At 40.5% G+C, this 25,626-nt stretch overlaps 1 protein-coding gene across 2 annotated transcripts in view; it reads right to left on the minus strand.

Annotated features, from left to right (window-relative positions):
* The window catches only part of ATRX (ATRX chromatin remodeler), a 201,346-nt gene that overhangs the window by 122,951 nt on the left and 52,769 nt on the right, over positions 1 to 25,626 (minus strand). For both annotated transcript variants that reach the window (XM_068247594.1, XM_068247593.1), the window contains 4 exons: positions 25,124 to 25,233; positions 21,701 to 21,768; positions 19,243 to 21,602; positions 15,967 to 16,042 (listed from right to left, as the gene is read on the minus strand). In XM_068247594.1, coding sequence (XP_068103695.1) covers positions 15,967 to 16,042; positions 19,243 to 21,602; positions 21,701 to 21,768; positions 25,124 to 25,233 — 2,614 coding nt within the window. The remainder of the gene's footprint in view (positions 1 to 15,966; positions 16,043 to 19,242; positions 21,603 to 21,700; positions 21,769 to 25,123; positions 25,234 to 25,626) is intronic.

Consider the following 25,626-nt stretch of genomic DNA (forward strand, 5'->3'; position numbering starts at 1 on the left):
ATTATTTGCTACAGCTGATTCAAACCCTAAAATAAGTCTGCTGTTTCTACCAGGGCTGTGGAGTCGGAGTCGAGGAGTCGGAGTAATTTTGGGCACCCGAGTCGGGAGTCGCATGATTTTTGTACAAAATCCACAGCCCTGTTAAGTATTAGACTAAGGAGTCGGGAGTCGAAGTCTGAGCAATTTTGGGTACCCGGAGTCGGAGTTGGAGTTGTGGTTTCAGAAACTGAGGAGTCTGAGACGGAAAATTTTTGTACCGACTCCACAGCTCTGGTTTCTACTTCCTGATGAATGAAAGCAGACAGATTGTTAACACCCTGTGCTTTCAAATTAGCTTATCTGCCATTTCTGCCGTTACAGTCATGTGACACGGGAGAGATCAAATTACAACTTGTGATTAGACAAATTAGGGGGAATTAAACAGGCTAAACTCTCAAAATACATACAGGCTGCATTCTCGGTTTTCCTTCTGTCCTGTGCAAGGGTTCAGGTCTACTTTAACTTTACTATATGTAGTCCATGTTTAATGAGCTTTCGAGTAAGATATTTGGCAGGGAGTTTGGGTTTTATGGTAACACCATTTATTGGACGATTTATAAAAAAGTTAAAAAATCTCAAGCTTTGAAATGGCACACTTTCTTCCACAGTTGTTAACCACTTCCCTAACCTGCCCATTTTCACAGTTCAGCTCTGATTACTTTGGTAATAACTTCATAAATAATTATCGCAACTAAATAATCTATATATTGTTTTATTCAGGACAAATTAGGCTTTTTGTGGCTATTTTTTTTTATCAATGACCTTATTTTCTAAGTATTTTAAAAGGAAAATAAGGAAAAAAAGATAAAATACACAATTTATCCACTTTTATACATTATAGCTTTAATGTAAAAAGCTTCAATTGTACATTAAACCCACACATTTTATCCGTCTATCTCTCCTGTTTAAACAGTTCATTTGTTTTAATATGTATTAGTAACACATTGTGTATACCCTACTCTCTCGTTACATTTGTCTGCTCCTGGATTGTTTTACGCATTAAGCCTGCCATTCAATTCCCTAGGAGGAAGAGAGGGGTTTGTGGTCATTCCTTTACAACTGTGTAGCATTGTTATCAGATCAGAAATAAGCAGTGTTATCTAAGATTTTGTAGGGAGGTGAGTGCAGAGACTTATTTTCATCATCATGGGGCAGAAAGTGGTAAATATGGCAACATTTGAGTAAAACGCTGTGGAGTTGTGAAAGTTTGTACTTTAAGTGTGCATACAGCAAGTCAAACTGTCAGACTAAACCCAAAAATAGTGTCTTATTCAATGACTAACAAAGTACAATAGCCTGCTGCTCGGTGATATAAAAGACAGAAACAAGTTATCCATTCCACAAAAATCTAGAATCAATGCAGCTTTCAAGACTGCTGACATTCTTCTACCAGTTTGGCTACCAAAGGGCAAGTACAGCTTTAAAACTGAGCAAAAGCCATGTCAATTCACAGCACATTCCATCCCTAGGAGTGTTAGGGTTAGCTGTAGCAGGTCACTAGAAGTTGTGACATGAAGCCAATGATGTTTGAATTGGAGACTAACTACCATATTTTTTGCCTTATAAGACGCACCAAAACACCCCTTTTCAATGCATTTTCGCGTTGCGATTGCATAAACGTGTATGTTTTTGGGGTTTTTTTGCAATCGATCCAAAAATCTCAGTGACTTTACCTCCCACCCACCCAGTTTTGGAGGCGAAAAATTGAGTCTTATAAGGCCAAAAATACAGTAATGTTGGTGACTGCATCGCTCCTCAAAAAGTCTGTCAATCTACAGTTGCTGAGAGAGTCTGGCTGAAAATACTATGCAAACAGAAGAACTATCAAAGCTTTTAGAGACATGTCTTGGCATGATGTCACAGGGACGACCACCAATGTGACATCATGGTTTATCAAACATAACCCTATACACGCAATTCTAGTATTATGTTTTAAAGTCTACCACAGGTAATTTTCTCAACCAACAGTTTATGTACAGTGGAGGAAATAATTATTTGACCCCTCACTGATTTTGTAAGTTTGTCCAGTGACAAAGAAATGAAGTCTCAGAACAGTATCATTTCAATGGTAGGTTTATTTTAACAGTGGCAGATAGCACATCAAAAGGAAAATCGAAAAAATAACCTTAAATAAAAGATAGCAACTGATTTGCATTTCATTGAGTGAAATAAGTTTTTGAACCCCTACCAACCATTAAGAGTTCTGGCTCCCACAGAGTGGTTAGACACTTCTACTCAATTAGTCACCTTCATTAAGGACACCTGTCTTAACTAGTCACCTGTATAAAAGACACCTGTCCACAGAATCAATCAATCAAGCAGACTCCAAACTCTCCAACATGGGAAAGACCAAAGAGCTGTCCAAGGATGTCAGAGACAAAATTGTAGACCAGCACAAGGCTGGAATGGGCTACAAAACCATTAGCAAGAAGCTGGGAGAGAAGTTGACAACTGTTGGTGCGATTGTTCAAAAATGGAAGGAGCACAAAATGACCATCAATCGACCTCGCTCTGGGGCTCCACGCAAGATCTCACCTCGTGGGGTGTCAATGGTTCTGAGAAAGGTGAAAAAGCATCCTAGAACTACACGGGAGGAGTTAGTGAATGACCTCAAATTAGCAGGGACCACAGTTACCAAGAAAACCATTGGAAACACATTACACCGCAATGGATTAAAATCCTGCAGGGCTCGCAAGGTCCCCCTGCTCAAGAAGGCACATGTGCAGGCCCATCTGAAGTTTGCCAATGAACACCTGAATGATTCTGTGAGTGACTGGGAGAAGGTGCTGTGGTCTGATGAGACAAAAATAGAGCTCTTTGCCATTAACTCAACTCGCTGAGTTTGGAGGAAGAAAAATGCTGCCCATGACCCCCAAAACACCGCCCCCACCGTCAAGCATGGGGGTGGAAACATTTTGCTTTGGGGGGGGGGGGTTTCTGCTAAGGGCACAGGACAACTTAATCGCATTCACGGGAAAATGGACGGAGCCATGTATCGTGAAATCCTGAACGACAACCTCCTTCCCTCTGCCAGGAAACTGAAAATGGGTCGTGGATGGGTGTTCCAGCACGACAATGACAAAAAACATACAGCAAAGGCAACAAAGGAGTGGCTCAAGAAGAAGCACATTAAGGTCATGGAGTGGCCTAGTCAGTCTCCGGACCTTAATCCAATAGAAAACCTATGGAGGGTGCTCAAGCTCAGAGTTGCACAGATACAGCCTTGAAACCTTAGGGATTTAGAGATGATCTGCAAAGAGGAGTGGACCAACATTCCTCCTAAAATGTGTGCAAACTTGGTCATCAATTACAAGAAACGTTTGACCTCTGTGCTTGCAAACAAGGGTTTTTCCACTAAGTATTAAGTCTTTTATTGTTAGAGGGTTCAAAAACTTATTTCACTCAATGAAATACAAATCAGTTGCTATCTTTTATTTAAAGAGAATCTGTATTGTTAAAAATCACACAAAAGTAAACATACCAGTGCGTTAGGGGACATCTCCTATTACCCTCTGTCACAATTTCGCCGCTCCTCGCCGCATTAAAAGTGGTTAAAAACAGTTTTAAAAAGTTGGTTTATAAACAAACAAAATGGCCACCAAAACAGGAAGTAGGTTGATGTACAGTATGTCCACACATAGAAAATACATCCATACACAAGAAGGCTGTATACAGCCTTCCTTTTGAATCTCAAGAGATCATTTGTGTGTTTCTTTCCCCCTGCATCTCTCATGCACTGAAGTTTCAGGCTGCTCTTTTCTTCCTGCAAACAGCTTTGCCATTGTCTGTAATTCCTCACTATGTGAAAGCCCAGCCAGCTCAGAGGACGATTTATCCAGCTCGTAAAAGATAAGAGAGAAGAGAGAAGCTGCTCTAATCTAAATAACACACAGGCAGTGTGCATAGAGGGGCCTGGAAGGGGGAGTTCATAGCAGAACCACAACACTGAAGAACTTGGCAGCCTTCCAGACACAGGCTGACAAGTCTGACAAGAGATAGATAAGTTGATTTATTCCAGAGACTGTGATAGTACAAAGTGCTGCAGTAAGCCAGAACACATTAGAATAGCTTTTGGAACTTGTAGGATGATAAAAAACAGGATGCAATTTTTGTTACGGAGTCTCTTTAAGGTTATTTTTTCGATTTTCCTTTTGATGTGCTATCTGCCACTGTTAAAATAAACCTACCATTGAAATGATACTGTTCTGAGACTTCATTTCTTTGTCATTGGACAAACTTACAAAATCAGTGAGGGGTCAAATAATTATTTCCTCCACTGTATATAAAAGGACCACTAACGCAAAACAATAGTACATTTAGTACATTTTAAAAAGCATTTGTATAAAAGGTGCACTTGTTCCAGATTAAAATGCACTAGAAGTTTATTTTTTCCTATGTCTCTGTTGCTTTCAGTAGGAAGTAACAACATGACAGATGTGACAGATTTTAGACTAGTCCATCTCCTTTTCTCAGGGTTTTCAAAAGAACTTACTTGCTCAGTCCAAATTCCCTAGGAGGAAGAGAGTGAGTAAACGAGTTTGGAGGCTAGTTGGCATCTTTGCATAGATCCTTTCCAGGGTGTGCTTTCATAAAGAATAAAGGAAATACTGAGAATCCCCCATGAGGAGATTGTCAAGTTTTTTACTGCTTACAGTAAGTGACAGCAGCATAGGAGAAAAGTAATAGTACAGAGAAAAATAGTTAAAATCTGGCAGAACTGACAGGTTTTGGACTAGTCCATCTCCTCATGGGGGATCTCAGGGTTTTCAAAAGCATTTCCTAAACGGCAGTCCAAAACCTGTTGGTTCTGTCAGATTTTAACTTTTTTTCCCCACTGTAGCGATCCTTTAAACTGTTTACTTTTTTCGCTATTGTGGTCCTTTAAACGGTTGTTTTAGAACATACCAATTCATACAGAAACCTTTTCAAAAGCAGGAGTGTAAACGGGTAAAGGCAGCAGGGGTGGAGTGCCAATAACTGATCACAACTGGCTGTAGCCCATCTCAAACTGAAGCAGTTATAGCTGCTAAAAAGTGTCAGTTATTTATTAAAGTCCTAGTTAAAAACATAAAAAAAAATGTACCTGAACAGGGGCTTTAATAAAATACTACTTCAGGTCTCTGAAATCAAGCAGCCACCCAAATGTAACTTTAACTGACCCTTTTACAAGCTCTTTATGAAAAAGTAAATTAAATGCATGGACAAGAAAATGTTTCAAAAAATTTATTGCAGCTATAAAAATTAAAATGCATTCAATACAGATAGCCTCAGTCAGTTTAAGCATTGCCAGATAACGGAAGCAGAATTAAATATGAATTACAAATATTTTGAACATACACAGCACTGCATCATCGGCTTAAAATATATTGGTATTTAGAGCGTTTAAGAAGTCAGTCTAGTCAACGCATAGGCATCTATGGCTTTTTCAAGTTTACAGCTGCATAGTGCATCTATGCACAACTGCCTTGACACTCACAACCAGGACATATTTTAAGTGACTTTTAATAAGAAATATTAAAGCAATGTTTACAATATCCTCTTTGCATTCAATGTAATTTTCTTAAGCATAAAGTGTTATCATGGACCAAACGCAGTTACTCAAATGTAGTGCTAAATTTAGCAAGCAGAGTATTAAAATAGAGGGCAGCCATAGCCTTCAGTCCAAAAGGAGTCAAACAGCTCCCTGAGTGCGTGGTTACGCGACTAGACACTTTCAGGATTGTTATTTGGCCAGTGCATGCTAGTGGGACAAAAAGACGATGGTGCCATTGCCATTATGTGTAGTACACTTCTAGTTTGAGAGTGTAGCTCTTTACAGCGCAGATAAGCTGCTATAAAAGATCATCTTTTGCATGTAAAAGAAAAGTGAAGACACCCATCATTACAGCTTTCACTGTACGTTCAGTTGTATGAAAATACATACATTTGCACTGATAATTGTACCTTTACAGGTGCCTTAAAAATTCAAAGTTGAAGGGCACAAGGCAGCAAGCAACAACAAAATACTGTTGTGGGAACAGAAACCGATCAAGTGCAGGTGTGACCTAATTACATGAACAGGATATATATAAAAAAAAAAAATGTTGGCAAGTTATAATCAGAGCTAAGAAACTGCCCTAGCAGTGACCAGCAAAATCATACCATTTTAGACTTCGCCAAAAGGCTAAAATAAGACCTGTTAAAAGGTTTAGAGGATAGTTAAAGAGGGTTATTACAATAAATATATAAACTACATAATAATGGTATTAGGTTTTCCAGCATAACCTTGGGTTTATGTATTAAATTCAATATGCATGATACAGTAGAATTCCTATTATCCGGTACTGACAAGGATTGCCTGATGGGATCCTGCCGGTTGATTGAGAAGTGAAGCAACCAACCCTAAAATAACACTAACCTCCACCCTTGCAGAGTCTTGCACAGCAGAAGCAACTCAGTGTTCTCCCCAGAATTTTTTTCCAGCCGGGTGGCATGAAAAAGCAGCCGAGTGGCATGAAATAGTAGCCGGGCGGAGCGAGATGAGAGCATGCAGGGCCGGTGGTTCTGTGCACAACTCTGCTTACAGCATAGGAGGAGGTGAGCCGATGACAGCCGGGTGTTGACCAAAACTAGCCGGGTGGAGCACCCGGCTAAAATAGCCTGGGGAGAACACTGCAACTTACCAAATGTTTGAGCACCATCTTCTCCCAGCGGCTTTCCTGCATCCTCCGTGTACAACTCCTGAATTATGCATAGGACCCAATGCGGGTCGGGTGACACCCGAGAGCCATACATGCACACAGGAAATTTGCTGGGAGCTGCAGAAAGTGTAGAAGACGGCATCCAGAATGGTGGCAAGTTGTTGCTGCTGTGGAAAGCTCTGCAAAAAGTTAAAGTCGTCATCCCCCCGCCCCCCTTCCCACCAGCATGCCTGCTAGTTGAGACGGCCGTGTGAGTTCCGGGTTAACCAGGATTCTACTGTAGAGCAATTCTTAAAGAGACACTGAAGCTGGTTGTGTACTATGAATAATTACTAGCAGATTAGCAGCAAAGAAAATATTCTCATTTTTATTTTTAGATATATAGGGCTCAATTCTGGTAGCTCTGTGAGATAAATATTTTTTGGTAGGTAAAATACCTCATGAGGTATTTTCCTCTTCTTTTATCAATTCTGAAAGATTTTTCTCCATTTCAGAACATGAGGTAAAATATGTGGTAAAACATGTGGTAAAACATGAGGTAAATGCATAGAGTGAGGTAAAACATGAGGTATTTCAGTGGTAAGCCTGCAGCAAATAAGTAATAGTCTTTAATTGTCTTCCATAAGTTAGGATGGTCTTTGGAAGATGTTTTTTTTATTTTTGAGGAGGGAAGGTGTATTTGATTATGTAGCAACCTATTAAAAGTAAATTTATAGGCATCCATTACAAGAAAAAAACAAAACACAAATCCAGCTCATTTACCTTTAGAGGCTGGGGGGAGGGGAGGGGGGGGGCGGGGTTGGTAGGAGCACTTTTAGAGGCTGGGGGGGGGGGGGGGGGGGGGTTGGAGCACTTTTAGAGGCTGTGGGAGGGGTCAGCACTTTTAGAGACTGGGGGTGCGAGTACTTTTACTTTTAGAGTCTGGGGGTCTAGAGTGGGGGTTACAGCACTTTTACTTTTAGAGGCTGCTGGGGGCAGGGCCTCGGAGCACTTTTAACCAGAGGAGGAGGGGGGGGGAGAAATCGGTGTTTGCCGCAGTTTTACTTAATTTTTTTAAAAAATAGAGGCTGTGGGTCGGAGCATTTTTACTTTTTTTTTTTCCAACCATAGGTTGGGGAATGGCAATGTTGAGGGGTGGGGGTGGGGGGTGGGGGGTGGCAGGTGAAGGATTGTACGGGGCTTGGAGCACTTTTTCTTTTTTTAAAACAAAATGGAAGCTGGGGCTGGGGGGGATTGTTGGTCAGATCACTTTTACTTATTTCAGCAAAATATGGGGGCCCTGAACACAGAACAAGCTGAAAAGGCTCCATGTTGTGTGACTGATATCACAATTCTGTCACAGCACTGCACTTATGTGGTAGAGGTAGGTCTAATTATGGGAGGTAAAAGACATGCAAACACGCACCTTATTTCACTTCAGAATTCAAGTGTGAGGTATTTCACTACTAAATACCACACATTTTTAGTAGAAAATTACCGCATGAATTACCTCATGAAATTACATGAGGTAAAACTTTACTTAAACTACCAGAATTCAAAAATTGATTTCCCTCATGAGGTAAACCCAATTCCATGAGGTAATTATTTACTAAACGCTACCAGAATTGAGCCCATAGTGTTTTTTCTAACATTGCATCATTCTCTAATATGTGCAGATTACACAACACTCTGCATTCAAAACGATTTTTTCAGAGCAGTCTGAACTATTGACCTCTCCTCTGGCAGAGAAAAAGAGAATTCTTCACTAACAGTTGAGATAAGTCAGAAGACAGCCCTCTCTGCAACTTTAGAGCGTAATGGCTTTTTTTTGCATAGAGATAACTGGAGTTTAACTCTTCCAGTATTGGAAGCAATTAGACTGATGTATCTGATCTTAATGTTATTTCTTAGCTGTACTACACATACAAATATAATTTTTTTCGCTTCAGTGTCTCTTTGTAGATTTCTAATTCACTAGTAAGGGAACTGTAGAGATGTCTGTCTGTACTATGCAGCTCATATTAATTGGTGTATAGCTGTGAATAAACAGGGCCATACTAGGAACCATTAAAATACACGAAATTCAAAGGGAGGCAGCAGTGCTAGGTTTCCCTGTCGTCCAATAAAACAAAGCTAAGTAAGACAATAACACTATATTTGTAAGTCAGCATCTTTAGCAGTCCTGCAAGAAGGGAAACTAAAAACTTTCAAAAAGAAAATGCAAGAAAGCTGCTGAAGAGAGTTGAAGATTATTTTTTAAATACATTTTTTTTTTATTTATTTATTTATTTTTTTTACAGAATCTTTATAAGTACTAAATTTAGTAAAAGGTAGCAGCAGACATGTAATTTCACAGAAGCAACGTGCTCCTGGAAAATTACGTATTAAATGTAAATTTACCCTACATTTAACTGAAAACTGGATAACTGAATAATAAATATCCATATAAACATTTAAACACAGGAAAGCAGCAAATGGATTGCACTGGATAGGTCAGGTCACCTCCCTTTGCATCATTGTATATTAAATTTCACGGCACCATATTTGATGCACGTAAATCAATGAAACCGCATGTATTCAGCAGTGGATGGTGGGTAAAGGTTTACAAGACTAAAAATTGCCTGACCAGTTTAAAGCATTCAAGAGTAGGTTCAAACTCAATTTTACAATCATGGCTAATTATACAATAGCCTACAATGAAAATGCATTACTCTGTGTTAGCAATAATAACAATCTAAACATTGTTTTCTTTGTCAGATATTGTATAGGACAGGTCAGACACTTTAAAAAAGGTTTTACATTATTTTCCAGTTATCTCTTGAAAGGCTGTGCCACACTGCAGAGTGCTTTTAAAACATCAGCACTGCATTTGCGTTTTCAAAAAGAAAACAAAAAACAAAACACTCCCATTGACTTGCGTTAAAACCATAGTAAAATTGTAGCATTAGTGATTTTTCAAACAATTGTGCTCCCCTAATGTAAGATAAAGGGGAGGGGGGGGGGTGGTTTGTAATACCGTAAATGCATGCGCTGACTGATCAAAAGCAATCTGTAGTGCGTCTCAGCCTTTTCTTATTTGTAAACACTTGACACACCATTATATGACAGCAATCTAGCTAATGAAAAAGCTGGGCAACAAAAATGATCTTGGTCATTCCCCATCCATGAAAAATGCTTAAAGTGAACCTCCAGACTAAAAATCTACTCAGCAGAACTGAAAAGGCTTGGTGTTTCTTTAACAGTTTCACAGCATCAGAACTTTGTTTTTCTTACCAAAGCATCATTTTTAGCTGCATTTTTAGCTAAGCTCCACCCATCAAAGAAAACTGCCCAGGCTGTTTTTCCCTGATGCTGTGCAAAGCATGATGGGATTTCCTATGTTATTCACGTTGCCTAGCAACTGGGAGGGGTGATTAGCACACAGGACAGTTGGAACTGTGTCTCATGCTCCCGGTCACCTCCTTTTAACCAAAAAGATGGCTGCCCTCATGAAAGCAAACATTTGCCTGTTCTTTTAAAACAGGGTGGGTAAGAGATTATATTACCTATCTATTTTAAGTAACATAACTAATGTAACTTAATGACAGTATGTTTGTTTAGGCTGAAGTTCCTCTTTAATAGCTACTGGAGTACAGAGTTCAAAAGATACATTCTAGAAACCAGAATATTGAAAGAACGTAAACATTATGGCATACTTTCCACTGACAAATATAGTATAAAATGGCATAAAAGTGCTGGCTTACACACTGTAACATGGTTGTCTGGACTGAAAGTCAAATCTACATTTCTTTAAACTGGTTTAGAGTGATCTTAGATGATCAGTAGAGCATCATAGAGACTGTGTGGAGCTAACGCAGTGAGATAATGAAGATCCAACATGTCCGCATGCTCACTAAACTGCTTTCCTTGTGCCAGTCAGGCAAACTAGCAGTGGAAGAAGCCTGGTATACACAAGCAGCCTGGCAGCCAACCTTTCAGCCAATTAACCTTTCTGATGAAGTTCTCAAAAGGTATACAATTAGACAAGAAGGCTCAACCAAAGTAAGCACATGTAGGACCATTTAACATTCAAGCAGCGAATCAGCTGTTCCTCGTTTCCGATTGGTCTGTAAAATAATTCACTCCTGAATCAATGGTCAATCCAATCACTGATCAAAAGTAAATATTCTCTTGTGTACCAGCCCTAGAAGTCTGTTCTCAAAACATGCGAGCAGAGGATATCTTTAGGCTGTCTTACTGTATACACTGTTTCTACACATTTACTTTTAAAAGTAATCCAGTCATCAAAGAGCTGTGGTGACTGCAATCTTCACATGCTCAAGCGGACCTAAACTTACACTATGGTAATTTACCTAGTACCCTTTTCATTGAGAATTTTCAAAGGATATACATATAAACTGTATACCCTTTTCAATAAAAATACTGTTTAAAATTTAAAGCACACAATCATTGATAAAAGACTGAATCACATGCCCAGGACTGGCATGCGTGACTTTGGCCAAAGTCGTGCACCTACCGGAGCCGCCAGTGGGACCACAGAGGGGACCCAGAGGATGCCGAGGGACCTTGCGGGCTATGGGGGGCTGGAAGAAGCCCCATGCAAGTCCAGATTTTTTTCACTGTTCAGGGTCCCTTTAACTAGTGGTGCAGCCTGTTAATAAATTGCAATGTTCTGTTCATGACTTAAAAATGATGGTTTTTCAGATTATGAATGGGGCAAAAAATGTGGGAGGATTTTGGCCAGTGCCCTGAAGAAGTGCAAGCAGACAAATTATGTACCCCACATTAAAAGGAAGGATAGAATGCTGGCTTACATTGATCGAGACACAGCAAAAGAATTGCCATTTCACTTATTTATTGTACTATATGTTAATGAAAATAAAACTCTCTCTGCAAAACTGGCAAGAAGCACTAGGATCATAAAATACGTAGACAAATTCCATCTCCCCTGTCTCAATGCTGAGGAAGCTGCTGATTTAATTCATTAGATTAGTGTACAGGAGATTAAATTTGCCTTAAAGGGAAGGTTCAGGGAACTCTTGAAAAAAATAAAAATCCCTATCCACTTACCTGGGGCTTCCTCCAGCCCGTGGCAGGCAGGAGGTGCCCTCGCCGCCGCTCCAGAGGCTTCCGGTCCTCTTCGGTGGCCGACCCGACCTGGCCAGGCCGGCTGCCAGGTCGGGCTCTTCTGCGCTCCATGGCCGGGCTCTTCTGTGTCCCACGCGGGCGCGCTGACGTCATCGGACGTCCTCCGGGCTGTACTGCGCAGGCGCAGTAGTTCTGCGCCTGCGCAGTACAGCCCGGAGGACGTCCGATGACGTCAGCGCGCCCGCGTGGGACGCAGAAGAGCCCGGCCATGGAGCGCAGAAGAGCCCGACCTGGCAGCCGGCCTGGCCAGGTCGGGTCGGCCACAGAAGACGACCGGAAGCCTCTGGAGCGGCGGCGAGGGCACCTCCTGCCTGCCACGGGCTGGAGGAAGCCCCAGGTAAGTGGATAGGGATTTTTATTTTTTTTAAGGTTTCCCTGGACCTTCACTTTAAAGTGGATCCAAACTCTTGCACAGCACAGAATGAAAAGTTTTCATTGCACATACACAGTAGCTGCTTAATATTCACTGCTGCTGTATTGTTTGTGCAGATCAGTAGTTGTGAGTAGAGACTGCAAGAACACTGCCAGGATCTCTGCAGGCTGTCGTCTCAAACATAAGCACTGAGGCTTAAAAGTGAACCCCAGGTGAAAATGAACCGATGAGAAACAAAATGTATTTATCCTCCTAACAAAAATGACTAAGATATCCCGTTTTATTTTCTATATAAATGTTTACAAAGTGGATTGAATGTTTTATTGTATCTGCACAATAGTAGTCTATTAACCTCCTGGGGGATACAATTATATCGCCCAGGAGGTGGCGCAGCACTATTTTTAAAATTTTTGTATTTTTTAAATCATGTAGCGAGCCCAGGGCTCGCTACATGATAGCCGCTGTGCAGCGGCATCCCCCCACCCCCTCCGATCGCCTCCGGCAATCAAAGCAAACAGGAAATCCCGTGCAAAACGGGCTTTCCTGTTTGGCTTCCCCCGTCGCCATGGCGACGATCGGGATGACGTCATCGACGTCGTGACGTCAGAGGGAGTCCCGATCCACCCCTCAGCGTTGCCTGGCACTGATTGGCCAGGCTGCGCACGGGGTCTTGGGGGGGAGGGGGGAGCGGCGCGGCACGGCAGGTAGCGGCAAATCAGCGCAAAGCGGCGGCGATCGGTATATACACGCAGCTAGCAAAGTGCTAGCTGCGTGCAACAAAAAAAAAAATTATGCATATCGGCCCACCAGGGCCTGAGAAATCCTCTGTGGCGGCTTACCCCGAGCTCAGCTCGGGATTATCCCCCAGAGGGTTAAGAGTCACAGAGTTAAAATCTATGAACTATTCACATTTTTCTATCCCTTCCCTGTCCTCACAAGTTGCATTCTGCCAGGAAAACTTATTGCTGTAATTTGCTTATTAGTGAGGATTACTATAGATACCACAGAAGCTGCCACTTGCGTGCCTGAAAATTAACTCTTTCAGACAGCAAAATTAAACAAAAAGGACTGGTTTTATGATTTCCAATGTACATACTCGTTTATCTGATGTCACATGCCACCTCTGGTACACATTAACCTTTTCAGTGCCCCCTGCAAAGTGAAGTGAGTCCAGGTTAAAGATTCAAGTTGTTTTTTTGGAGGGGGGGGGGGGGGCCATTTCCATAAATTGTTATTACTTTTTTCTCATAAAGGTTTTGTACTGTGGTTAATCCTTCAGAGTAAAGTAGAATTACAGAGTTCCACTTTAACCATGCTTCCGGTCTACTTCCACTCTGCAGATCCCACCCAGCAAGTGTATTGCCCTTATAGGCGTTGGAGAGTTTCAGTTTTTTGTGAGTTTAAGATGGCAGCCTACAATTCTCTATAAGGAAAGAGAATACCAAAAGTAAATTCCCTCATTGTGCATAAAAGTATGCTAAATCAATAACTGATTTCTTCTTAACCTCCCTAGCTGCCGCAGGGTATTGCAAGGCCACGGGAGGATTTTTTTTTTAATAAAATCTGTTGCATAATCTTCAGCTAGCACTTTCGCTAGCCAACTATGCCCCCCAAGTGCCTCCTGTCCCCTCTGATCATCGCCGGTATACATACCCCCCAGGGATTCCGCGATGGCGCAGCCTCCTAATCAGCACCCGGCTTCGCTATGGGGAGGATCGGAACTGCGCATGAAGTCATGTCCGATCGTCTCCGTAGCGACGAGTGATGCAGATTAAGAAGCTGCGGCTCTCGCAGGATAGTGGACGGGTGAGTGTTGCCGGTGGGGCGGGTTCGTCAGACCGGTGATGGGGGGCTTGGGCAGCATAGTTAGCTAGCCTAGTGCTAGCTAACATACAAAAAAAAAAAATTTAAAAACCTCTCCCGCGGACGCAGCCACTTAAACTGCGTACCGCCAGGGAGGTTAAAAAGTACTACACTGTTACTTATTCTTTTACTTGCAATTTTCCATTCAGATATACTATTAGACTGACAACAAGCTCTTAGCACTTACTGACATAGGATATACACAGAAAAATTCATGAGATCTGTATCTAATGTAAATACGACCTGGCAAGTTAAAATATGAAAGTCAATCAAAAGTGTAATTCAGGTGAAAGAAAGAAAGAAAGAAAGAAAGAAAGAAAGAAAGAAAGAAAGAAAGAAAGAAAGAAAGAAAGAAAGAAAGAAAAAGAAAAAACACACAAAATTCACTGAATACACTGCATTATCCCTTTTAAAAATGGTAGTGGGTAGGATGGAGGCACCCAATGTGTGGTCTATTTAAGTACTTTAAAATACAAATACAAAATTATAAAATAAAAAAATAAATAAAAAAAAAAGACGTTATTGCTTACTTCTCCAGACGATATAGACACCAGTTCAACTGGAAAAAAGTTTTTATACAAAAAGCAATCTGACAACGCGTTTCACGGGCCATGGCCCGCTTCCTCAGGTCAATACTAAAGGCCTTGATAGCATAGGGGATAGAGTGTAGGCATCTACACTATCCCCTATGCTATCGAGGCATTTTGTGTTGACCTGAGGAAGCGGGCCGTGACCCATGAAACGCGTCGTCAGATTGCTTTTTGAAAAAAAATGTTTCTAGTTCAACGGGTGTCTATATCTTCTGAAGAGGTAAGCAATTACCTTTCTTTTTATTACATAATTTTTTATTTGTATTTTAAACTAAAATAGAACATACATTGGGCGTATTGCACTTTGGATTTAATAGCTTTGTAGTTTTTCTGGAAAGTCCATCGTACTACAGGAGAGCGACCATCCAGTATCCAGCAGGACCTGGAGTACCAAGCAGGGACGGTTAATTCCCTGCAGTCTTATCCGGTGGTTGCAGGAACTGCAACCCACCTTTGTGATTATATATCTATATAATTTTATCCTCCTATATCTGACGATGCTGCACCATTGGGCTCCCGGTCTCTACTTCTCACCTAGGTATTCTTGGCCCTTACAAGAATCACCAAGGAAAAAACCCTATCCCTTTTAAAATGTGATAAAATATGTATAATTATCAAAAGTTACATATGAGAAAGGCTGCCTGCTTGGGACAATACAAAAAGCCTTCATTGACACTTGATGAAAACTAGTGCAAAAAAAAACTAAACCTATCACGATTTAGGGAGCTGACTGCATAAAAGTTTATTTTGCAGTGCAGATTTGAATATTAAACAGGACTGGTTATTGAGCCACAGCTAAACTGCCAGTGTTCCAGTCTACACGTCAGCACAAGTAGGTTTACAATTTGCCACCACACTAATGACGTTACCACACAAGACCAAGTCATTCATGTTGCCACACACTTTTTAAAGCATAATCTCCATTTCTGAATAATGGATATTTAATAATGGTATGACCTCGAACACTGAGTCAATTTTTCAAGTCACAGCTTTCAACAAAACAGTTTTCCAAGGGAAAAGATGATAATGTACAACATACTGCTGTACTGTATTTATAACACACCCTATGCAAGGTGTGTGAATACTCTTATAAATTCATTTTTTCTTTGCGTTTCTGGCTTTTGGCCTTGGTTTTCTGACCACTCGTTCAAGCTTGCGAGTAGCCTGGGATCGAGTCTTTACAAGGCAGGAAGTCCGGGTTCGTACAACCTGCTTGCTCTTCCATTTCTTTGCTTTGTACCCACGCCTAGGGTGTGTTATAATCTTTTTTAAGTCCGTATGACTGGAATCATACCTATTCTCAGGATCATCGTCATCGTCTTTTTCATCCTCAGCAGCAAAGGCTCCAGATTTTGTCCCTGCTTCATCGCCTATAATGTTGGAAACATCAAACACAAGGATTAAATAAAATGGCTTTAACTCGGGTATGTCAAAGACATAAGAGGCCAAAATCTGAAAGTCTTCATTGTGGGCCAAGTTGTTTATCAAGATTTAAACAGGGTGGAGTATCCAGTGAGCACCCTAAAAATGTCAGGCACAATGCCTGAATATGGCCACTACACTGGTTTGCTCCTCTGGATAGGAAGGCAGTGTGACTGTGTGCAGTGTGTCATCTACAGTGAAGGAGAAGAAGGAATGGAAAGCTTCAACCTGTGCTGTATACTCTATTCCACAAATGTGCTTACAGCCAACAAGAAGTTGCATTTGTATAGTAGGATACCAAGGCAGGTGTGGCTGATGGAGGTGACCCTAGGCAAGTGGATTATAGGGTGGCAACTTCAAATAGTTATCAGATGTCCCACTTAAAATGAATGCTTGTTGACAGCTTTTGGCAGTGCAAACAATGGGGCAAAGATGCTGTGCCGTTAATCGCATGTCACAAATGTGCGCCAACTGTAGACCTATATGGCAACTCACAACGGGAGATGGGAAGAGTGCATGCCAAAGGAAGAATAATAAAAAAAATTATGTGTACATAAATCTGCTACGAACTTCTGTCTATGGAAATGTCAGATACCGGCAATACAAACCCAGCACAGGTTGGTGCTCTCCATTTCCACCTTTTACTGCTTACAAACATACACATTTGAAGCTCTTGAGGGCCACATAAAAAGGGTGCGGCAGGTCTGGATTTTGACACCTGTGCTTTAACTAAATGTATAAAATTATATAACTTAAAATGGCCAAATAAAATGTGAATGATGCATAATGCACCACCCAAACTAAGTGTTGCTCCATATGGTCAGTATCTAGTCCCTTTTGAAGTCCCCTATGAACAAGCACACACCACTAAAGCTTGGGAGAATGCTTGGGTTACGAGCACTTACACAGACCAAGGTTATTGTTTTAAGTGTACCTGAGGCGATATTCCACATAAGATAAACGTGTGTACGGTACAAAACATAACAAGGCTGCTTTACTTGATTTGTTTTGCTGCCTGAAAGTTAATTTGCAGGGATGGAAGTGACAGCTTCTGTCTTGTCAGTACTTTGTCAGAATATACTAAACATCACTGACTGCAGCCATAAAAGTTTTCCTGACAGAATACAACTTCTGAGGTAAGGGGAGAGATAGGAAAGTCAATACTTCATGTATTTTAACTGTGGGATACTTAATAGGCTGCAACTGATTAGACAATAAAACATTCAATTTACTTTGTAAATGTTTAAATATAAAAGAAGTAAACTAAACTAAAAATAAACTATGGGATACTAAAGTAATTTTTAGAAGTTTATGTTATCAGTGTATTTGCACATGCTCTGTCCATATGAGACTCATGCTGGTAAGGACAGAGAGGGTGCTGTAAGGAAACATGTAATCTATGCTACAGTTTTTGATCTGTGAGTCCTGGTTTGGAGGCAGTACTGGCATATATGGACTAATTATTAAAGATTGAGCAGTGACTGCAATACCTTTTGCAAGCTTACTATATGCATATCACATGTGAGTGGCCACATTCTTTCTATAATATGCTTGTGGTGGATATAAATACTTGAACTTTTTGAAGAGGATTGGTTCATGTACCCTTGGAATGATCCCACACATGGACTATTTAAGGGTCTAGTAGTCAGTGTTGGCATATACAGGCCAGTATCAGGAGTGTGTATGGGGATCAAATGTGTCTGTGTGTTGCAGTTGGAGCGTGTGTGTTTTGATGGGTAATTAAAGTACCTTGTTACTCATTAATTAAGTAAACATTCTTTATATTCAGGATATATTCTACTCCCATGCGACTGGCACGTATGTATCCAGGGAGAGCTGACAAATGCCCCAGATGTGATCAAAGTTCAGCAAACTTTATCCATATAATATGGGCATGCCCTTATCTGCAGACCTATTGGACTCAAACGCCTTTCTCCCAAAAATCTTTGAAAGACCAATTACTGTTAATCCCCAAACACACCTTCTGGGAGTTGCAGGAGATATAGCCTCTAGATATAGCCCCTAGATTGACAGTACTGTGGGACCTTTTGTGTTTCTATGCCAGGAAAACTATTATATTTATATTTCACTGGAATCGACAGGGACCTCCAACGGTTCCAGAATGGATAACGATGATAAACACTGCTTTGCCATTTTACAAGCTAACATATTTGCAGAGAAATTGTCCTCTCAAGTTTGACAGTATTTGGATTCCATGGATTAAACACCTTAACAAACAAGGTATTGATTATGACAAAACTAATAGCTTATATTGAAAGTGTGCTGGTATCATGTGACCGGGCAGGGCTGGGATTGAGGGTGGGAGGGAGTTACACTCTGATCCTTTAGGGGAATGTTATGTACATGTACTTGTATTTGTATGTTGTTCAAGTTTAAAAAAAAAAAAAAAAAACTCATTAAAACATATTTGTTAAAAAAAAAAAAAGTAAACTTTTGTCCCCTTATTCTCTGTTAAGGGGGGGTGTTTCCTTCAATGTTAATCTGTTTGGCTAAATGTACTCTTGTTTTTCCAACCTCATACTACAATTTTTTTCCAGATGGGTGGCATGAAAAAGTAGCCGGGTGGGGCACGATGGGAGAATGCAGGGCCGGCGCTTCTCTGTCTACAGCATAGGAGGCAAGCCAATGATAGCCAGGTGGTCACCAAAATTACCTGGGTGAAGCACCCAGCTAAAAGAGCATAGAGAGAACACTGCAGTTCTTGTTAATACTGCACTAATCCATGTAGCTAGTAGAGACAGTCAATGACATGCTAACTGGAACTGGGCTATTCACAACCAATTTCTGATGAATAGTCACTTTCCAAGCTGCATACAATTTCTATTAAATTTAAACGCAAACCAGCATTACAAACATCTCATTGACCTTCTATAGTGTCCAGTAACAAATTCTGTTTGCCGGCAGGTTAACTGGCTACTCTGAAATTGGCCATAAACTGTAAGTAAACTACACTGCGAGCTTTGTTGTAAGATATGTAAATGTGAATTGTTTAATGTCTTAAGAATTGTGCGAAAAAGCATCAGTGCCATATAAGTGGGTTAATTAACAGCATAAAGAAAGCTAAAAATATATTTTTCACATGATTAAAACCATTGCTAAGCAGAGTTTTAATGTAGTAAAAATGTACCTGATGATTGGCAGAACTCTGCAGCCATTAAAACTTCATTTTCAACCAGAGGCTTGATCTTTTGCTCATCCTCACTGCCCTCCTCTGAATTATGGCTTAAGTTACTGTGGTTATCTTCAGACAAGTCTGAAGAGGAGGTGGTTTTCTTTTTGGTTTTGAGCGTTGTTTTACGTTCCTCACTGGATTTGCTCTTCTTGCTTTTTTTGTGCCCCCCTTCTACAGAAGAGCCACTTTCTTCATAGCTTTTTACTTTCTTTTTTGTAACATTCTTGGCGTCCTTAATTTTTTCTAATTTTTTAATTTTCTTCTCAAGTTCAGAGTCATAGTTAGAAGAATCAGAATTATTTTGACGCTGTTTTTTAGCAGCTGTTGAATTCCTGGTAGTTCTTTTTGCCATTTCAGTATCAGAGCTGGAACCCTTTCTTTTCCGCTTTCCATCCATTTTTTGGTTATCTTTTCCTTTACCTTTCTTGGCCTTGTGACAAGTGTCGGGTTCAGAGGAAGATGAATTTTCCATCATTGCTGCCTTTTTAAGGACTTCTGGCATCTCATCTGAATCAGAGCTACTTCTAAGATTTTTCTCATCCAGTTTTTTAGTTTTTCTACTCTTTGGACTTGAATTACTGTCAGAAGTTCCATGCTTTTCTTTAGCACATTTTTTACTAGAGGACTTTTTCTTCTCTTTCTCCTTAACAGAATTATTACTTTCTTCTTCAGTATTAGATGACGCTGCTGCATCGGTCTGGCGTCTCTTAGGTGTGGTTTTAAAACGGGGAGACTTCCTCTGCTTACATTCTTCGTTCTCAGACGAATGCTCATGGTTGGAATTCTTTGCATCATTATCAGCATCACTTCCGCTTCCAGGAGATTTGGTTCTCCTTGTGACTGAGTCCTCCGAAGTTTTTGGAGACTTCGGTGATCCAGAGAAAGATAAAGGAGTTATTTTTAAAATAAGTTCCTTTTTGATTGGTGACTTAGCTTTTTTTTCTTCTTCATCTTTTTTGGTAGGCGTTTTTAAGCCTGGCTCACTTGAAGTTTTTTGAGCCTCTACTGTAGAATCCAAGCTGTCAAAAATATCTTCAGGTACCGAAGAGGGGACAGATACAATGTCCTGATCAAGAGCTTCTCCAGTGTTGGGCTCATATGACGGATCACTTTTAGTCTTTCTCTGAGAGGACCGTAACCTACTTTCTTTTGGGGAAGCAACGGACTTTTCAGCATCATTCTCAGATTCAGCACTGGATGACTGTTCCTTCTTACTCTTTCCAGCAGTCTTTCTTGTACTTTCACCTAGGATCTTAGGCTTTTCATTTGACTTTTTCACTTTTTCTTGACCCGATTTATGACTCTTCTCTTCACTACCAGGACTGTCATCATCACTGATATGCTCAACAGGTAATACCTTCTCTTTTTGTGAACGGGATTTGGTCTTAGTTTGCACAGAGTCTTCCACTGACTGCACATCTTCATCCTCTACTTCCATTGCTGTATTTTCTATCCTTTCTGTGCTAGATGAATCCTCTAAGACCTCTAAATCATTGCTATCCATACACTCCACATCATCTATCATTTCTACTTGCTTTCCATTATGCTCCAACACATCACTCTGATCATTCTTCAAACTCTGTAACCTTTTGTTCTTCCCACTGTCACTGTCTGTAACCTTTTCATGCACATTACTTGATGCTTTATGGTGTGCATTATGATGGTCGTCTTTTTTCTCTTTCGACTGCTTAAGCTCACCAGTCACTGTTTTGTTTTTCTTTGAAGAAGATTTCCCCAAAGCAGATGCAAGCTCTAGAGCCAAACGCTCCTCCAAAGCATGATGCGCCTTTTTCAAGTCTCCCAGAATGGATTTGAAAGCTTTTAGCTGTCGTATTTTAGTATTCCGGTTAACATCCTCATTTTCAGACTCCTGTTTTAGGAACTTAATAAAGCTTGAGTTCAAACTTGTTGTTGTCTCAACTATTCTTTTAGTTTTTTTTAGCAATTCTTTAGGCACCATAAGTGCTTTGTAAGAATAAGTTATTGCACCAGAGAAAGAACTGCCAAGTTTTTTATCTTGTCCATTGCAACTAGGTGTTTTTTGATTTTGGTCATAAACTTTGCTCTTGTCATTTTCTACTTTTATTTTCTTTTTATTTTGCTGTAACAGCTGCTCTAGGTTGTCAAAAACACTGTTGCAAGAAGAAACTAGGTCTATCAATGGTTCAGGCCGGCAAATGTAACATTCCCATTTAGTCTCTTCATCCAGAATAGAAGAAAGCTCCTTTCGCCCTAGATTTCGCAGGATGCATTTTTTACAGAAGGCATTGTGGCAGAAATCACAGCACAACAGATTTCCTCCTTCAGCGCACCACCTGCAAAGGAGGTCAAAATATAGTTTTAGTAGTACATGGTGCCTCTAAATTAAACTTTTCCCACATTTAACAAAACATTAAAATATCACTCCACTAACCTGCACTGTTCATCCATCCCATCAGCATCACGATTTATGTCGTCACTCATGTAATACTTATAGCACGTCTAAAGATTAGACATTAGGCAAAAGCATTGGTTAGAGACTGAATTCAACAAGCGCAATTTACAGTAGCAAGAAAACGTGTGTGAACCCTTTGGAATTATATGGATTTCTACACAAACTGGCCATAAAATGTGATCTGACCTTCATCAAAGTCACAATAATAGACCATCACAGTCTGTTTATACTAATACCACATAAATCATTAACGGTTTCCATGTTTTAATTGAACACACCATGTAAACATTCACAGGGCAGGTAGAAAAGGTAAGTAAACCCTTGGATTTAACCTCCTTAGCGGTATGGACGCATTGTTACGTCCATTACCGCCGGAGGTCGCCGCTCAGGCCCTGCTGGGCTGATTTTTATCAAGTAAAAAGCAGCACACGCAGCCGGCATTTTGCCAGCCGCGTGTGCTACCCGATCGCCGCCACTCTGCGGCGATCCGCCGCGAGCAGCGGCGAAAGAGGGTCCCCCCAGCCCTGCGCAGCCGGACCAATCAGTTCCGGCCAGCGCTAAGGGCTGGATCGGAGGCGGCTGACGTCCATGACGTCACTCCGCTCGTCGCTATGGCGACGAGGTAAGCGAAACAAGGGACTGCTCATTGCGGCCTTCCTTGTTAATTCTGATCGCCGGAGGCGATCGGAAATACGCTACAGGAGCGCCCTCTAGTGGGCTTTCATGCAGCCAACTTTCAGTTGGCTGCATGAAATAGTTTTTTTTTAATTTAAAAAAAACCCTCCCGCAGCCGCCCTGGCGATCTCAATAGAACGCCAGGGAGGTTAATAACTGGTTGAACTTCGTTTGGCAGCAATAACTTCAACCAAACGGTTCCTGTAGTTGCAGCTCAGATGTGCACAACAATAGGGAGTAATTCTTGACCAGTCCTCTTTACAGAACTGTTTCAGTTCAGCAATACTTTTGGGTTGTCTGGTTTAAATCTCTTGAGTTCATGCCACAGCACCTCAATCGGGTTGAGGTCAGGTCTCTGAAATCCATATAATTCCAAAGAGTTAACATACTTTTTCTTTCTACAGTATATTAACAATCAAGAGTTTTACAGAACAATTTGTACAGTGGATTGTCAGCTACATAAAAAGAAAAAAAAAATTATATACCACCATTCTATGGAAAAAACATAGAACCAGCGTGTAGAATAAATCTATGGTTGTGTGCTGTAATATCCTGTACAGACAGGAAGATTAAGCAAAATAGTCTCCTCATTGGTAAAGTAGAACTCAAACAACATCACCAATCAGCTTACTAGAATACAGGTCAAATAGCTTATAAAACTGCTCAGCATATGCCACCTTTCACAGGTTAAAAGTATTTGAAATATTTTAAATACATTACAGAAGCGTGTTAATGTATTTACCCATTAATGGCAAACTGACTTATTGAAAACGTCCTGTTTGAGCCTGTTAACGGCAACAGGACGTTTTAATAAGTTGCTCGCTCCTGCTTCGCACAGGTGCGCGCCGCTCCCGCCGCCCTTCCCCGTCGGGTCTCCGTGTTCCGTGATTGGGGAAGAGGACCGAGCGGTCTTCTACCCAAACGCAATGCCTGGACTGAATGCACGTTACCGCTGTCAGCGGCCGCATCCATTCATAAAACAGAAAGCCGTCACAGTTCAGCAAAATGTAAAAAAAAAAAAAAAGTGAACACTTCCTAAACAGGAGAGCCATCTGGTGGCCAAAAAGAAAAGTTATACGTACAGGCACATACATATACTTAAAAACAATATTAATAAAATTAATAACTTACCCTTCCAAAGCCCTCCCCTTCCCCAATAAAATAATCAGTTTAAAAGAAAATACATAAATAGTTGCTTTAGGGGCTCCGCTTTTATATTTTATAAAGGGAATATTACTATAACTTTACTACATATGGGGTTGAAATTATGGACTGAAAAAAAAAAAAAAAAACCCACCACCTATATTTCCACATAATATATTGTCGCCATACGTTGTTATAGGGACATAATTTAAACGGTTTAGAGGACCTCTTTCGCAAATAAAGAAAAAAATAAAAAGTGGTTTATGCATGAACTATTAAACATCCTTCTAAAATAGTGTGAAAAGGGTTTTTTTTTTAAATGGTTTCATCAAAGCAACATGTAATCCTCAGTATATGTAAACACTGACGGATGACAGACTGGGGGGCTAATCCATTTCTCCATTTGTTAGGGGTGTTTTTTTTTTTTTACTTCACAAACATAACTCCTGCCTACCAGTTTTCAGTGGTGTGATCCATTGCTGTCAGGAATCACCGTTCCAGCTCTTATAATAATGGCTGAGCTCCACTAAGCTCCCTCTGTGTGTTTACAACCAGACTCCCGGTATGTGCAGAGTCCTCTAATCAGCTGCTGGGAGAATCGGCCAGAATCAGCCCCATCTACATCATACGATTCTTTGTCTGATTCGATTCAAACTGACCTGTCCAATTCATGATTTGATTCAAATTGAATCAAATCATGAATCTGACATGTCAGATTGAATCAAATCGAATCAATGAATCGGACAAAGAATCGTATGGTGTAGATGGGGCGGATTCTGGCTGATTCTCCCAGCAGCTGATAACAGATGACTCTCTGCACAGACCGGGAGTATGGTTGCCAGGCAACAATGTAAACACATACGGAGGAGCTCAGCCATTATGCTGTAACTGTGATTCCTGACAGCAATGGATTACACCACTGAAAACTAGGTAGGCAGGAGTTATGTTTGTGAAATGAAAGTTAAAAAAAAACACGCCTAACAAATAGATTAGCCTCCCAGTCCATCATCCGTCAGTGTTTACATACACTGAGGATTACATGTTGCTTTGATGAAGCCATTCATTAAAAAATGAAAAAAAAAAATTTACACTATTTTAGAAGGATGTTTAATAGTTAAACCACTTTTTAGTTTTTTCCTTATTCGCGAAAGCGGTCTTTTAATAATCGGGACAAGTGGACAAACAAAAATGTGTTTTACCACAGGAGAATGTTTAATTTTAAAACTATAATGGACGAAAACTGAGAAATAATGAATTTTTTCCGTTATTTTCCCGTTTAAAAGCATTTTGAATAAAAAAAATTCTTAGCAAAATGTACTACCCACAGAAAGCCTATTTGGTGTCGAAAAAAAAACAAGTATAGATCATTTTGTTGTGATAAGTAGTAAAAGTTATTAGGGAATAAAAGGGAGGAGCACTGACAGGTGAAATTTGCTCTGGTCCGTTAGGGTAAAAACCACTTGGGGGTGAGCTGGTTTAAGCAAAGCTTCAATAGGATCCAGAGGCTTACCTCTTCTTAGGCAAGTATGTGATTTTGTACACGAGCTTCGGCTCATATACTTTATAAAAAACTTGTGATCTTACCTTGCAAAGGAGGACCTGAAGAGCAGGATGTCTGTAAACAGAGTCCTTCTGGAAGTGATTAACTTGCTGACCACATGCTGTGCAGCTAACAATTCCTTGAAGACCATCCTCTGCAAAGTTACAGAACAGGAAAAAAAAAAAAAACCTTGGCGCCAATTCACATTTTTAATAAGAAATTCATGTGTGGAATAATAAAGACAGGTCCAAGCACATTCTAACATCCCAATTTAATTTCAACGTCCTGTTTTTCTGTCTCCATTTTTATTTTTAGAAATGCAGACCGGGCCCCAACCCTTGCATGGGTCAGAAGCCTTAACCCATAACTGAAACATGAATAAAAAAAAAAAATCAGAGCTGCTTTAGAACCAACAGGGCTAGCTGCAAACTCATAAGTACTAGACATTTCAAAACAACCAAAATGAAATTTATATGAATAGTGTACCTGAAATGAAAAACATCTCAGGCACCATACTAACCTGGGGCTTCCTTAATTAAGCCCCCTT

Source organism: Hyperolius riggenbachi, chromosome 8, assembly GCF_040937935.1.
Source record: "Hyperolius riggenbachi isolate aHypRig1 chromosome 8, aHypRig1.pri, whole genome shotgun sequence".
NCBI classification, from domain to species: domain Eukaryota; kingdom Metazoa; phylum Chordata; class Amphibia; order Anura; family Hyperoliidae; genus Hyperolius; species Hyperolius riggenbachi.